At 43.9% G+C, this 16,262-nt stretch overlaps 1 protein-coding gene across 4 annotated transcripts in view; it reads right to left on the bottom strand.

Moving 5' to 3' along the window:
- The window catches only part of FBXL17 (F-box and leucine rich repeat protein 17), a 351,634-nt gene that overhangs the window by 266,383 nt on the left and 68,989 nt on the right, over nucleotides 1–16,262 (bottom strand). For all 4 annotated transcript variants that reach the window (XM_054986929.1, XM_054986928.1, XM_054986930.1 and 1 more), the window contains one exon: nucleotides 6,104–6,234. In XM_054986929.1, coding sequence (XP_054842904.1) covers nucleotides 6,104–6,234 — 131 coding nt within the window. The remainder of the gene's footprint in view (nucleotides 1–6,103; nucleotides 6,235–16,262) is intronic.

Raw genomic sequence — 16,262 nt, forward strand, 5'->3', positions numbered from 1 at the left:
ACTTAAATGACTTCTCTTTCTGAGGCACTAGGCTTCTAAACTTCTTTCTGAAGTAATCAGCACCTAGCCTAAATCTGTCATATACTGCCTCTTTGTATTCAGCATAAACAACAGGTTTATCTGAAGGAAATGTGTTGTAGATCTCAGCCAATTCCCCTCTAATTAAGCTGGGTAAATACTTCATATATTGTGTCTCTGGTATTTCCCAGTTCTGAGCAGATTGCTCAAAAGTGGACAGGAAAATTTGTGGATCTTCTCCTGACTCATACACCATAAAATCTTTTGGGGTAACTCGAGGTAAATCAGCTCTGGGTTCAGAGTTTCCCTCCTTTTTGTCCCCATTCTTAAGCCTCTCTCTTTCTAATTGTAATCTTTCTGCTTCCAAACTGGTGTGTCTTTCCATCTCTTGAACTCTAAGTTCCATTTCAGCTTTCCACTTTTCCCTCTCAAACTGTTTTTGTTCTGCATCAACTTTCAACTTTTCCTTCTCAAGATGGTTTTTTTTTCTTAGAAACTCTAAATATTCTGGACTAGGATTATACATTCCCTCAGGGTTTCTCTCAGATGCAGTACTCCTAGGCTCCGCACTGCTTTGTATCAGTATAACTCTCAGTTCTTCTACACTTTTCCACTCATGAGGTAAATTTAACTCACTGCACTTCTGAATCAGAGCCTCCTTTTTCATCTCCATAAACTCTGCCATTTTTCTTTCTTTTACTTGTTATTTCCTTCTACAATTTTACTAAACTTCACCAGATTATGTTCTATCTTATAAATCCTACTAGTTCTTCTGTGTCTTTCCTTTATAACAGTTCTATATTCCTCATAGGATTTAACTGAACACTCTGTCTCTTTGGCTATCTGTCCCCTCAGAATGCCTTTCTCTCAGAATGTTCCCTCCTCCCAGGCTATTATATCCCACTTAAATATTTTCTTCTCCTCAGGATGTTTGAGATCCCACCGCTATGCCTCCACTTGTTATGATCTTTATTTTCTTTAGGGTAGATTTTTCTTTTAATCTATCCCTTAACCCTCTGGGTCGTCTGCTGCCCAGATATTTTATTTAAATTTTCCCTTTGGTAACGTTCCCAAAGCGTCAGGCTCCTTCGTGGTTCTATGTGGCCCTGAAGATAGGAATGGAATATAGCAATGACAGATACATTGGGATATAACAAAACAAACTTTTATTTAGTTAAGAAGCGTATTGGTTTCATAAAAGTGGTTCTTGGTTCTTAAAGTTACTTCATTTACTCTCATTCACACAGATCTCTTCCAAGGCTTCACACACAGTTAGCCTCTTTCTCTAACTCAATATTTGTCTCACAGAAATGCTTAAAACTCCTCAGGCAGCACACAGCTAGCCTCTCTTTCTCTGACTCTCATTCACAGAAATATGAAACCTGCTCAGGCAGCCCACAGATGGCCTCTCTTTCCCTGACTGAGTGTCCTTTCACAAACATGCTCAGTTCAGGTTCCACACAGGTTCTATTTCTCTCATAAACACTTCAACATAATCAGGCAGCACACAGCTAGCCTGCTTTCTTCTGACTGAAACCTTTCTCCCTGCCCTGTCAGTCTCAAACTCCATTCACTCTGCCCACACTCTCAGTCATCAACCAATCATATCACTCATTCATCCCTCTCTCACCCCCCCCCACTCTTCACCTAGCTCAAACCAAGCATTTAAAGACACATGCACACATTTACTTGGAATCATTACAGCGCCATATGAAGAATTTGCTCAGTGTACAATCGGTAGTCCTTGTTCGATGAGATCCTACCAGTTCCAATAATAACTTCGTCAGGCGAAGGGTCTGATGGGGGGCTAGGACTGTGACCCCAATACGGATCCAAAGGTTGGTACATGGATCCCCGATTCGGGGATCCATAACAAGAGTACTCACTCCTGAGTCCTTCCCACTCACCTCTTCCCAAAGTCGGGGCTAAAGAATGCCAAGTATTCGGATTCCTGCACCATATAGTCTTGATAGAGATGGCGCGACAAGCCCTCTCGAGAAGAATGGTCACATATAGGCCACCTACGAGAGCTAGAAGGAGGAGCATCAACTAACTCGCCCTCGTCAACTGAAGAGTGATACGATGGTGATCTGGTATGTGGGGAGAGGGTGTCTTAGGCCTCTCCCATAGTATCTGCTCGGTCTGCACTGCTGCGGAATGCCTGTGCTTAGACTTCTTTTTGGCCTTTTTGGCAGCTACTGCTGTCTCAAGGGGTTCTGCTCTAGCTTTTGGTGTGAAGCGCTGACAATGCTCACATTTGGGTACATTATGGATCTTGCCCAAACACTCCAAACAGGCCGAATGACCATCAGTTTTAGTAATCTTGGTCAAGCAGGTGGAACAAAGTTTGAATAAAGCCTTTTTGGACATCTCAAGAAGTGATCTCTCACCAATGACACACTTCTTTCTCTTTCCAACAGGACAAAGTAGCTCTTCACTGGTTGGCAGTAAAAAAGAAACTGAGGATGAGGGGGTGCCGCCGCTGGATGTCGTGCTTGGCGGGAAAGGCCACGCATGCACATTTGGCAGGCGAGCGCCCCCTAGAGGACATTTGCTAGTAAAAAGATTTCTGGTCGGCAGGCCTGCGTGTGCGCAGTCCTATGTGGGAATGCACAGAAGACGGACAGTGAACTGATAGCTCAGAGACCTCAGGTTGGAGACTTAACCAAGATCTGTTCTCTTAATGGCACTTGCCTCCTCTTTAATCTGGGGGGCCACCCTTTTACCTTTCTAGAATCGGACCCTTCACTGGAATACCCCTCTTGCCCATCGGAGGGTTTAGATGCTAGACTATTTGTTGGTGTGCCTTAAGGACCTCTTTGAATTCCTTCTTATTTCCACCCTGGGCCACACCAGTAGGTATGTTAAGTAATAACTACAGCTGCGACTATGTAAATAGGGGGCATTTAACTTCTTTCCCCTTGGTGGTGGAAAGTACCATCCAGTCATAGTTGCCTCTGCAATACCGGTCTTTTTTGGAGGTCTCCCATCCAATTGCTAACCAACGCCAACCCTGCTGAGCTACTGAGATCTGATGAGCTCTGGCTTGCCTCAACTAACCAGGTCAGGGCCTTGGTTAGTTGAGAATTGCTCAACTAACCAAGAATTGCTAGATAGTTGAAACTGGTTTACCCACGGTCAACTATTGAGCTCAAGCAATTATGGGACTTGAACCAGCAGGGTGCTGATTCATGGCCCAGTCACTTAACTATGATGTTACAGCAACTCACTTCAGGCATTTTTGGCTGACGGGTCCAGACCCAGACTTTCTCCCTTTCACTAGTCTGTTGAGTGGTCTGGAAGCTGGCCGAGACCTGGTAGTCGGGCAAATCTAGGTCACAGGCTTGCATTCTCTGAGGCCTGGGAGGTGGCTAGGCCTTTGCTCATGTACCACCAGTAGAAAATTTTTCAGGCATTCTTGCTTGATGAGTCCAGGTACTCGGACCCTTTCTCTTCGATGAATATTTGTCAGAGATGCTTTAGGCTGATCCTGCACTGGGCAGGGGGTTGGACTAGATCGTCTGTATGGCCCCTTCCAACTCTAGGATTCTATGATTCTTTCATTGGCCTGATGAGAGGCCCAAGAGGGGGCCGAGGCCTGTGAGTCTGGCACCACTAGGCTACAGATCTGAGCCCTCTGATGATGGCTAGGCCTGCCGTTACTGACATCCACGGCAAAAGAATTTTTCTGCCAAAGGGAGCAGATGGAAGTGAAAGAGCGCCTCAGAAGTCCCAGCTGAAAGGTAGAAATAAAAGAGGGCTCCCTTTTATTTGGAGCAAGCTGGCTCTGAGGCTTCTTCTACTCCTTTTCTCCTTCCTCAGCTGTTCCCCGCTGGATCAGTCTTACTGGGGTTTACTCGGGGCTTCTGGGATTGGAACAGTTCCTCTGCTGCTGCTGGAGTCTGCTCCTTCCAAGTTTGAGGGAGTTCTCAATAATATCTATCTCCATGACAGGCTACCGTAGACTGAAACATCGCACCCTCTGACCATACAAGGGAGGATCCTCCCAGTCCAAAGGTGGGGAACCTTGTTGGAATTTTGTGGTTGCAGCCATGGCACCTAGAACCTAGGGACCTCCAGCTCTAACGCTCGCCGTCACTCCGAGCGAAACAGGGGTGGGGTAGGGCAGTAGGACCTTTCCCTTCTCATGTGAGCTCCACACTGCCTGTTGGCCTCGGTCAACCTGAGTACTGGGATTACAGGCATATGCTACCACACCCAGCTCATCTCTGGTAGTTCCTTCTTCACCGGGATCGTTGCGCTCTGTAGAGCACTGCCAAAGATGTCCTGCTCAGATAGCAGGACCAGAAAGACTGATGATTCCAGGGACAAGTTCTTTCCCTCCGGGATCAAAATCAGCTGACTGACTCTGCCTTTGGAGAGGAGGGCCTTTATCCCAAGGCTATGTGCTGCTCCACTCCTAAAACCACTGGAGAAATGTGTTCAGTTAACCCAAGCTGTGTTCCACTACTACAACAACCTCGACCTGATAGATCATGCCACTCTCAGCTGCACGTAGTGGTATGATACAACCTACTATGCAGAAATTCCTTTTGATGCTCCAATACAACAAAATCAACCATGTCCTTCCATCTAGTAAATGAATTATTTTCTAAAACAAGAACTGGGTGGGTCAAGCATGAGGTGTGCGAACTACTGGTATGTTGTCTTCTACCATGATTCAATTTTCCTTATGGTGTGTATAAATAATATGATTTTCTTACATCTAACATTCACTTTTCCTTTAGTTTAGGACATCAAATTATTCTTGGGTTGTACCCTCCTTGCACATGTTAATATTCTTCCTCAGTTTTTCTCTACTGAGCAACAAACCACTGGCTAATTCTTCAGTATTCTCCAATGCATATAACACATTTCGAGGATATGCAATATTTTGCAGCGCTACACACTGCATATTTTAAAGCGCTACTCATTATACAAATAAGGATATTTCGTTTTCTGTGTTTGGATATTTTTCAATATTGAGTATTATATTTACATATCCCATCTTCTAGCTCTGTATGATTAATTCTGTAACTCATACGAAGTTGTTAGTTCTATATTTTTATCCTATTTTGATCCTAATGGTAAAGGTAAAGGTAGTCTCCTGTGCAAGCACTGAGTCATTACTGACCCATGGGGGGATGTTGCATCACATTTTCTTGGCAGACTTTTTGTTATGGGGTGGTTTGCCATTGCCTTCCCCAGTCATCTACACTTTACCCCTAGGAAACTGGGTATTCATTTTACCGACCTCGGAAGGATGGAAGGCTGAGTCAACCTTGAGCTGGCTACCTGAATCAGTTTCCGCCAGGATCGAACTCATGTCATGAGCAGAGCAATGCTTATACTATTTTACCACATCAGATAATGTGCAAATGAGAGTGCAACCATTGATCTTTATTTTACAGATCTACATATTATTTTTCCTTGTCTCTCCTCCTGCTATTAACATTCATGGCAATCTTCCTATCAAAGGTCTGGTATATCTATTATGTCACAGATCCAGGGAAACAACTTCTAGTTAATCCTGCATGTTCTACATTTTTTACTATTAGAATATAAACATTATAAATGATTGGTACCTACACCTAGAAAACAGTCTAGTTCAATGTTCGCAATAATGCCTACATCCCATCATTTTGTTTATCAAATATATGTTTCCAGAAAGAACCATTCTGCTCTGACTCCCTTAATTTTAAAGAGAATAAACAAGTTAAATATCATCTTATTGTTACAAACAGAAAATACACACTCTTGGTTCAATCACCCAATGTCAAAAACACTCAAGTGTAGAGTAGCATTAATTCGATTAATCTAATCAAATTAATATTTTCTAACTATTCATTTCTCCTAAGCTTCTGCAAATCAGTTATTAAAACTTAACCCAACAGCTTGACTTTGCTTTTCTAAATTTTTTAAAAATAATAAAAATTAAAATGTTTACATGTGAATGTTTTGAAACCATTTATTTATGGTTTTAATTGTATAAATTAATTGTAATGTGTTTTTAAAATGTTATAATCCACCCTGAGCCCTCCATGGGGAGGGCAGAATAGAAAACCAAAGAAAATAAATAAATTACCTGTCATTAATAATGCAGTTCAGACAGAGATTGAGAGAGGTGAGGTTTTTGCATCTCTTTACTATTTCCATCACTGTTTCATTATCCAATTCTGTGATATGCCGTAGATCCAAGCTCGAAAGGTTTCTTAGCTATTAAGATAAATACAACAGCAAATATTAAACAAACTTTCATATATAAATATCTATATAGAATTATTTGAATTTTGATCTGCTTAAACTCTTTGTCCTAAAAAATCTAGTATTTTAAACTTGCTTGGCTTAGCCAAAGGAAGGGTTGCAACAAGAAATAATTTGTTCCTCAATCTGAAATATTAATTGAAGTTGAAGACGGCACTTACATTAGAGTTTTGTTGAAAATAAGTATATCATGTCTCTTTTTTTCCAAAAATAAGGGATCCGTAACATTACTATTATTGCATTTTTGTCTAAACATACAGCAGACTTAGCATTAAGGATTTTTCATTTTAAAACAATGTTTTTTAAAACTCTGAAACAAAATGAACACTAATTAAAATGTTATGATGGAAATTAGAAATGTTTTCAACCACAAAATATATAGCAGCTTTTTCTAACAGGCATAATGCCCAGCAATTAAACTGTTCATCACCTTTACTATACAAAGTGTGAAAAAAGTAATCAATTTTATTGTTATACAACCTAAGCCAAGTTCATTGGGGGAAACTCTTACTAAAAAGTAATACAAAAATATTTTATCGCTGAAAAATATACCTATGTGCCTATAGGGTTACCAGCCGCCCAGTAGAGGAAGGGGATTCCTCATTCCTAGCCTCTGCCTCCCATCATTTCTCACCTAGCTGGTGGATGCGGGGAAGCCATGGGAACAGGATTCTTGCCCTGGAATGCTCCCATATCACCCTGGGAATGATATCATAACTGGCAGGATGCAGAAATTATAGGTTGCGCCACAGTCCAAGTCAGTAGAAATCAGCCCCAAACCCTACATTTGGGCCAAATCAGTAGTACAATTCCTCACTTCTGCATTGTGCCAGGAATGATGCCATTCCCAGGGCAATGCATAAGTGTTCCAGCATGCATGTTCACTGTGCAAACAAGGTAAGACCCTGCCAGTGTGTCTCCCAACGACCCCCATCCCCCACTTTTAGCCTCAGGGGACCCGGCAACTCTATGTACCTATAATGAATACATAAAATAAAAAAAAATGTTTTTAATTAGATGAATAATTGTATCAGTAGTTTTCTACCTACAAATATGAATATTGATTGCAGAATGCCAAAAAAATGTTCATTTTGATGCAGTCATTAAAGACAGACATATGTTTTCCTGAGTCATCGATATTACATGGTAATGAGAAATATACCCAAAATGGTATGCATCTGTAAATGAAAGCTCTCACTTGCATATTTCTTCACTGAGGAAAAAGACGGAAGTGTGAAAAAATATTTCCTACTAAATTATAAGAAATAGTATAAAATTTAGGCATACACTCCCATTCGTGGGGAGGGCGGACTATACATTCAATAAATAAATAAATAAATAAATAAATAAATAAATAAATAAATAAATAAATAAATAAATAAATAAATAAATAGATGATGGTGTTGATGATGATAAAGGCATGAGAGTTTTTTCCCCCATCCCTGGAACACAGACTTGTCTTGTTTTTTGGTCTTTAAACTAATTGTAGTCAACTTCTGTTTTGTGCTAACAAGCAGCAGGATAACTTGGCAACCACTGTTGTACAGTCTATTTCTGTTATTAATTTCCCATGTTTGCATTAGGTTACCAATAAAGCATATGTGTCATATATTATTTACTGTAAAATATGCCACTTATTTAGACATAGCTTCACAACATAAAGCAACTCCCTCATTTCTGAATCAATCTTGTTTATTACTTGTTTTATTCTAGTCTAATGACTTTGAATGCAATTGTGACAATGGAATGCAACAACAAATGGATCTGTTCTTTACTTGGGTAAACAAGGATTAGACTCAGAGCTAAACTACACAAGGCAAATTACACAAGGACGCTCAACTGAAGGGAGATGCAAAGTTAGTCAGGAAGCATAGTTTGAATTTCATCTTTCTTGCCAGCAAAGATCACTCCTCAGAGGGTTTCTTAATAATTGACAGAGCCTTCGGGGAGGCAAAGAGAAATTAACAAGTCCTCTAGGAGTGATCTTTGCCAGCTCTGTGGAGAGAGGTAAAATTCAAACTACACTTTCTGACTAACATTGTGTCTCCCTTCATTTAAGCTTCCTAGTGTAATTTGTCTCGTGTAGTTCAGCTCTAAGAGGACTCAAAGAGGAAATAACATGGAACATGGAAAGTAGAGAAAAAGACTTGTAGTTGCAACATATTCAAGATCCAGTTTTGAGAACCCAAATTAAAAGTATAGATCCTGGAATACGGTCAGGATGAGTCTGCGTTCCCTCAGAAAAGTCTCAGAAACAAAGTGCTGCCTTGGAGAACTTTCTGTTTAAGGTGTGGTATGTCCTAAACTCCTAAATGAAGGGAAGGGATAGTGAAAGTGACATTAACTTGCCAGTGACTCCACTGGTTTGCAATAACTGCATAAACTGCTCCAGCCCCCCTCACCATACTGGAAAGTGTCAGAATACAGTCTCTTGGTAAGCACAAGTTTCACTTTCAAATTCCAGTTTAGTTTGGCTCTTGTTAGCAACCAGTTCAGTTCAAAGATCCTTCCTGATCTACATCATGGATTACAATAAAGTAACCTGTTTAATCATGAACTTTCTGTGTGGCCTCCTCTTCATGATACTAAACATTTTTTGATACAGGGCTGTTGATGTCCTATTTCCCTGTATAGTCCCCACTACAAGAAACTAGTGGAACATTCACAGTAACGCTAAATTACATAGTAGTCATAACTAAAACCAATTTCATCAGTCCCTAAACAAAACATTTGGCAGCTGTACTTAAATGTTCTTAAATTAATTTGGCCTCAGTTTTAAAATTATTTTTCCTTAAAACCAAACTCCTACATTCAAGTAATACTTGAATAATTCAAATGCACTCTCTCAGTATGAGACAATACTGGAACATTTACAGTGAAATCCTAAGCAGAGTTACTCCAGTGTAAGCCCATCAGCCCCCAGACTTACCTGGGGCAACCCGGTTGCAGCCTACAGGGGTTGGGGGTGCAGCATGTGCAGCCACCATCTTCCCAGCTCCCAACAACCTCCTTGCAGGCAGCACATACAGTCCATTTCAAATTCCCAGCTGGGTTGCAGAGGTGCAGGGAATAAGCCACGAACCTGAGGGGCGCAATTTCCTCTTAAGTCTGGCGGCAGGGTGTTCAAACACCCCCCCATCAGTTGGCTTGTGGCCAGCACAGAGAGCAGAGCTCTGAGAAGCTGTGAGCAACCAAAACAAAGGCAGCGAGGGTGGTGAAGGCAGCAAAGGCAACGCAGCTGTGGCTGAAGCAGCGACAAAGGCAGCACAGCCAAGAGTTGGGCAGCACGGCAACAGGGCTGAAGGATGAGGTGCTGCTGCTGGAGAGTGCTCAGGAGCCTGCTGGGCTCACTGGGTGCCTCCTGGGGGGCTGGTGTCAGTCGCACGGCTGCAGCACTTTTGAGACTTTTTCTTTGATTGGGGGCGGGGAGATCCTGAGCAGGGGCCTGCCTCTCATGAGGGTGGGTGGCCAGAGGGGGTAGTAGAACTGCGATCTACTAGCCACTGATTTGAGCAAGCACCTCCCCCCTTTTGCTAATTTAATTGTTTTAAAAATCCTTTTCTAAGTTAATTAAACAACCCCTCCACCCAAAAGAAACCCAAATGTCATGCTGCCCAAGAGGAGAGTGAAGACTGCACCTGCTCAGGCAGCACTGGCAGCCAGACCACCTACTATGGCCACTAGGTCCGGTGGTCAGCAGAAAGGGCCCTCAAGTCAAGGGCAGGCTCAGAACCTTCCACCTGCAACCCTTCCTTCACATACCAGGAGCCGGGGCAGCCATGCGGATGCTTCTCTGGGTCTCCAGGCCAAGGCAAGTGGAGGAGGCCTTCAGGGCCAGCTAGGGGTGCACAGGGGCCCAGCAGATTGCTCTTGCAGTTCCAGAGCCTGTTGATTTCAATCCCTCTGGCAGTTGGGTAAGGCTGTCACAGGCAAAAAGCCTGCTAAGGGCCAGCAGCCAGCGTGGTCGCCCAGCAATAGCTCCAGTATCCCAGAGCAGCATAGGCAGCCTGCCAGAAAGAAGATCCACCAAGCACACATGAGGAGCAGATAGCTATGTGAGGGGGCAGAGAGCTACGTGGCAGGACGATGACTCAGACATCAATGGAACCGCAGGTGAGTTCTCTTCGGCTGAGGAGGAAGTGTCCTGAGAAGGATTATCGGGATGTGGCAGCCTATGTATCCGGCCTTCCAGCCTGGGTGCTGCAAAGACGGACTGAGGGCAGACAGGCAGAGGCAGATGGACGGGGTGGCCCTCCCAGGAGGTATGGGTATATGAGCAGGTAGAGGGCCTCCCCTGATCACTTCATCAATTACAGATGAGGACTCCCCACGTATTCTCCTCACTCGTAAAGTGCAGCAGCAGATCCTGGATGGGTACTATATGGGTGTCTTCTCACTCATAAAGCTAAAGGCAGAGGATCAGTGAAGCACCACCTCCTCAAAAATGGACAGGAATGGCTGAGCATACCTTCAGCAATTGGCTGGAGAGCTTTGTTATCTTTATGGGATGGTTCAAGCAGCCCACCCAGAAAGGGGCTGGCACCTGACAAACCACTTCAGCAACGTGCTGTGGGCCTGGGCACCCACGGGCAATAATGCAGCCATGGAGTATGACAAGGCCTTTCAAAAAAGGGTCTTTCATAACCTAAAGGCAAGGTGGGAGCTCATCAACCAAAAATTGTGGCTGTGGCTAATGGGGTCTCACATTAGGAGCAGGGTGGAAGCCCCCAGGGTAGAAGATGGTCTGATAGGTGAAAAAAGGTTAGGGGCCTTTTCTGGGAGTATCACCAGAGAATGTAAAGACAGCGGTATGATCTAAAAGACCCACAATGATTGATTGATTGATTGATTGATTGATTGATTGATTGATTGATTGATTGATTGACTGACTGACTGACTGACTGACTGACTGACTGACTGACTGATTGATTGGATTTATATCCTGCCCTCCCACAGATGAGCTCAGGGCAGCTAACAACATTTAAAAAATACATTAAAAGTCACAAAAACATAAAATCAATAATAATATTTAAAAAGTCATTAAAATAGTCCAGGAACAGGCTATTTAAACAAATATTGGAAGTCCGTATACGGGCATTGCCTTAAAGTGCACCATGCAGCAATGAATAACCAAGACTGAAACAATTATATGTGAATATCAAAAATATTTTCTTATTATAACGTGCTGGGTGCTCTATATTTTACAAATACCAAATCCTCAGTATAACACAACTCATGAACAAGCAGTAGTAAGTATCAATCCTCAGTATAACACAACTCATGTGCACACAATGGCAATAAACTTGAGCAACTCGCCAGTGAGTCCAAAATCTCCAAAAGTCTTCAAATATTTCAACGGATGGAAATAGTAGGCACGGAAATAGTAGGCAAGTCTGGGTTTGGGGCTGGCACATACTCACATCAGGCTCCTGGTCCTTCACCCCCTTTTACTTTGCTACCTTAACAGGTCCACTGCCAGTTATCTTTGGGAAGGGTTCTCTGGCAGCTTCCACATTCCCTTCACTGACCCCATGTTCCCATGGTATCTGACAACCTTAAATCTGCCAAAGAACTGCAGGAATTTGTGGCAGCCAAAACTGCCGAAGAGGTGGCTGCGGGGTGAGTGGCAGGCCCCTTCAGCACTTCTCCCCTGCTCAATCTATTCCCACTAGGGAAGAAGGCCCCTGGAGAATACCACCTTATTCATCATGCCATACCCATGGGGCTCTTCAATTAATGAGGCCATGCCCCCTGAGCTGTGTTCTGTTAAGTATGCCTCTTTTGAACACGCAGTTTGGTTAAGTCCTGGGGCCCTTATGGCAAAACATGATGTGTAGTTGGCCTTCCAGCTGCTACCAGCACATCCCAATGATTACTGACCACTTGACTTTATAGATTGGTTTACAGACAAGGCTATGCCAATGGGATACTCAGTAGCCTGCACTCAGCGTTGGGACTTTCAACATATTTTTGGATGGGCTGCAAGGGATTGTATAGGGTGCCCACACATCACTTCTTAACTCTGGCTCAGGATCTGGGGGTTCTGCTCATCCAGGAGAAAACAGAGGGACTGGCCATGCAACTGGTCTACTTGGGGACAGACCTGGATTCGGTGCTGGTACAGTCCTGTCTCCCCTGTGACAAGTTACAGACCTTGCAGGAAATCACTGATCGAGCACGTTCCCACTAGAAATGAAACCTCAAAGAGTCCATCACTTGAATTTCACAGGCAGGGTAGTTTTCCCAGGGAAGGCCTTTTGCACATATTTAGCCCAGGCCACTGTTGGGGCTCTTGCCCTTCACCACCACAATTCACCTTACTAAGAGAATTAAGGAAGATTGCAGGATTTGGCTTGCCTTTCTCACCAATTTCAATGGGGTCTCGCTGTGGCAGGACTTGTGGGACTTCGGGCCTGATTTGCAAGTCCATTCTGATGCCGCAAGAAGTATAGGCTTTGAAGTTTACCTAGAGGGGTGCTGGTAAGCCCAGAAGTGGCCCACTGCCTAGGCTAGGCTGGACATTTTGAGGGACATGACATTGTTAGAGCTGTTCCCAATCTTAGTGGCAGTGGTTGTGAGCCAGGAGCAGCTCAGGGACAAGCAGGTCAGGTTCTGGTGCAACAACCAGGCTGGGGTGTGAGTCTTAAACAGGCAGGCCTTTCACTCTGAGCAGGTAATGAGCTTAATATGCAGGTTTGTGCTCGTCTATCTCTCTGTTACCATTTCAGTCTCAGCCCAGTATGTAGCAGGCATGAATAACAATTCTGTGGATACCTTGTTCTGATTCCAGTTGGAGAGATTTTTCAACCTGCCCAATACTGCACATTGCACTCTGGATCCATTTCCAGAAGACATGTGGGTTCTTGGGAATGTACCACAATGCAGGGAGTAGTCAACTCAGTTGCTCCTTCCACCCTCTGGGCCTATTCTGCAGCCACTTCCAGTCTCCTGGAATTTGTGGTCAGCTATGGGGGCGTTGCCTACTGGCCTACCTCACAGACCATGGTCCTGCACTACTTGACCCAACTGAGGGAGCGGGCCTTTGCTGATAGAATCATGGGCTTCCACTTGAATGCCATCTTCTTCTTCAACAATGTCCATGGCTATCAGAATCCGCATGACTTTCACTGCTTAACAGGCTCTAGAAGACTGGAGAAGGATGGCAATCTCCTCCCTAGACCCACATCACTCTGGCCATACTCTCTGGTATCCTACAGAAGCTTCTGGGCATTTACTAGTTTCCTTTCAAGGCCTAACTTTTCAGGACATCCTTCCTGCTGGCCTTCTACCTTGAGTTCCACGTGAGAAGCTGGTCTCCAACTCCTGCAGTGACTTCCAGGGCTGGCTCTGGGATGTTAGGATGTGTCAGTATTGGCAGATGGAATCTGCATCATCCTCCAGTGGTCCAAAACTGACCAAAGGGGGCAGAGGGAACACAGTTGATGTTTGAGGGCCACAGTTGACACCGCACATTGTCCGGTTCAGGCTAAGATCTACCTCGCTATATGCTCTCAGCACTCAGGCCTTTTCCTCATACATGCAAATTACTCCCCAATGACCTAGTTCCAGTTCTCTTACATTCTTAGGTCTTGCTTGGCAGCAGCCAATTTATCAACCAGGGAGTTTGGAACCCACTCCTTTAGGATTGGGGCTACTTCAGTAGCAGCGGACTTTGGCTTCCCGTCATCCTGCATTCAGGTCATTGGGAGATGGAACGTGGGAGGATACAGGACCTACATTCTTTCAGGGTTGGGGGCCTCTCATTAATGTTCTCTCTCTTGGTAGTCTCTGGTGGTCTACACAAATCAGTCTGGATCTGTGGTCATAGCGTTGTTTACTGGGCTGGTCTCTATGCCTCATCATCTGGATGGGGTCAGCAGCTGGGATTTGATGGAACCATCTATGTTACCTGGATCGATGTCAGGAGGATGCTATGTGACTTGTTGGTGCCAACAGTTCTTCATCATGCCATGCATCACGGCCCCCAGGATGCCCGGGTCATGCAGCTGGGGGAGAACAACTTGGGCACGCAGCTAGGACTGGACTTAAAGCATTCCACTGTGGCTGACCTGGAACTCCTTTGCGGACACATTCCTCAGATACATCTGTTGTGTTTGGACTTGATGGAACGGCGCCCATGGCACAGGCTGCCAGCAGGGACAGGATGGATCTTTAAATTATACCCAGAGACATGCTACCAGAGGCTGTCCAGTCACAGCAAGCAATCTTAACCATTCTGGAGGGAAAATCTGCCTCACAGTAAGGGAGAAAGTGGGGCTTATGTCATACCACACCTCTAGACTCAAGGTGGCCAGGGACAGGAGCCTTCAATCAGATTAGCATTTTCCAGCACCTTGAAGAAGCCTCTTAAGCCATAACAAAGGGAAAGACAAAAACTTTTCTTCTTTAAATGTAACTGTATTCTTCACTAGAATGTCTATTGAGAGTTAAAAACTTTTAAAAGAAACAATTCTCCTCAGCCTCAAGGATGAGGTAATGGAAAAGCAGAGAACATCAATGGAGATCCTCTCTCTGCAATGGCAAAAAGAGAACTGAGAGAACAGCACTCCTCCTCTTAGTCATGTGACATTTTGGTGGGAAGCACCAAAGGGAGGAGGGGAGCTCCTGGTATTCTAGATAGCTCTTTAAATCTTCTCCACGATTGGCCTGTGTATGAACACTCCCAATGCGGGACTGCAAAGAAGCCATGAAGATATAGTTACTACAAATCAGGATAATTAATTTGTGGCCTTCCTACTTAACAAGACCAGTTGTCATGATAAATCGGGCTTAATTCATATTCAGTTTTCAAAATGCAATTTAAAGTGACATCTGAATGCAGACCTTGTCTATCACAATACCTCAAGGAAGATAGTCCATTTTAACATTTTAAGGCATACTAGGTTTTACAGCTATACGCATTTAGATCAAGTACTACACTGGTTTAGAGGAACTTGGAATTTCTATCCCTTGCGTTCAAAAAATCAAAAAAATGATAAATAAGAACTTCTTGCTGCTCAAGATGCGTTAATCGATGAGATTTAAAAAAAGGAACGGATATAAATTCTCTCTTATTTTAATTCTAGTGTGACAGTATTCAGAGCCGAATTGGCTGTATGAGCAGTATCATTAATGAAAGTAAACAAAGAACTTAAAATTTATATCATAGATGTAGCTAGTGGACAAGCAATACAAGAATTACAGGATTAAAATAGTTAGTTGTTAATAAACTTGCTCAGTAAGAGCCACCTGGATTTTATACATATATAAGTACTAGTAACAAAGACTGTTGTGGGAAAAAATACAATAGGCTCTATAAAGGGGAGGGCGAACAGGCTGGCATTGCCACCTGCTCCGCACCTGATTCTGGCCAGGTGAAGGGGGCTGGCATTGACTCCTGCTCCGTGCCTGATTCCAGCTGAGTGAAGGGGGAGTAGGCATTGCCACCTGCTCCGCTTCTGATACAGATTGAGTGAAGGGGGGCGGACGTTGCCTCCTGCTCTGCGCCTGATTCCTGCCAGGTGAAGGGGGAGGGCATTGGTTCCTGCTCCGTGCCAGATTCTGGATGGGTGAAGGAGGGGGGAGGCATTGCCACCTGCTCCAAGTGAATTGGGAGGCGGGCATTATCACCTGCCCCGCTCTTGATCCCAGCCGGGCAAAGGGGGGCTGGCATTGCTACCTGCTCCACTTGGGATTCTGGAGTACTCACTCATTTTTTCTTAGGATATAATGTAGGCTGTGAACTGCTTTTGCCTATAACATTGTTTTGTGCATAGAAATCCTTAGTGTGTTTGTTAGAAAAATGAACAAAAACAAAGTCCTAGACAAGATCTTTTGTTTCAGTGCTGTTTATGTCTCTTGGGCATCATCACTAGCATGGATGTAGTTTCTAGGCAGTCTGCATTCACGTATCACAATGGTCAGAGTTAGTCAAACTAAGGTTTATAAACCATGGTTTATCACAGTGTATGAATGCAGCC

The sequence above is a fragment of the Eublepharis macularius genome, chromosome 8, assembly GCF_028583425.1.
Source record: "Eublepharis macularius isolate TG4126 chromosome 8, MPM_Emac_v1.0, whole genome shotgun sequence".
Classification (NCBI taxonomy): domain Eukaryota; kingdom Metazoa; phylum Chordata; class Lepidosauria; order Squamata; family Eublepharidae; genus Eublepharis; species Eublepharis macularius.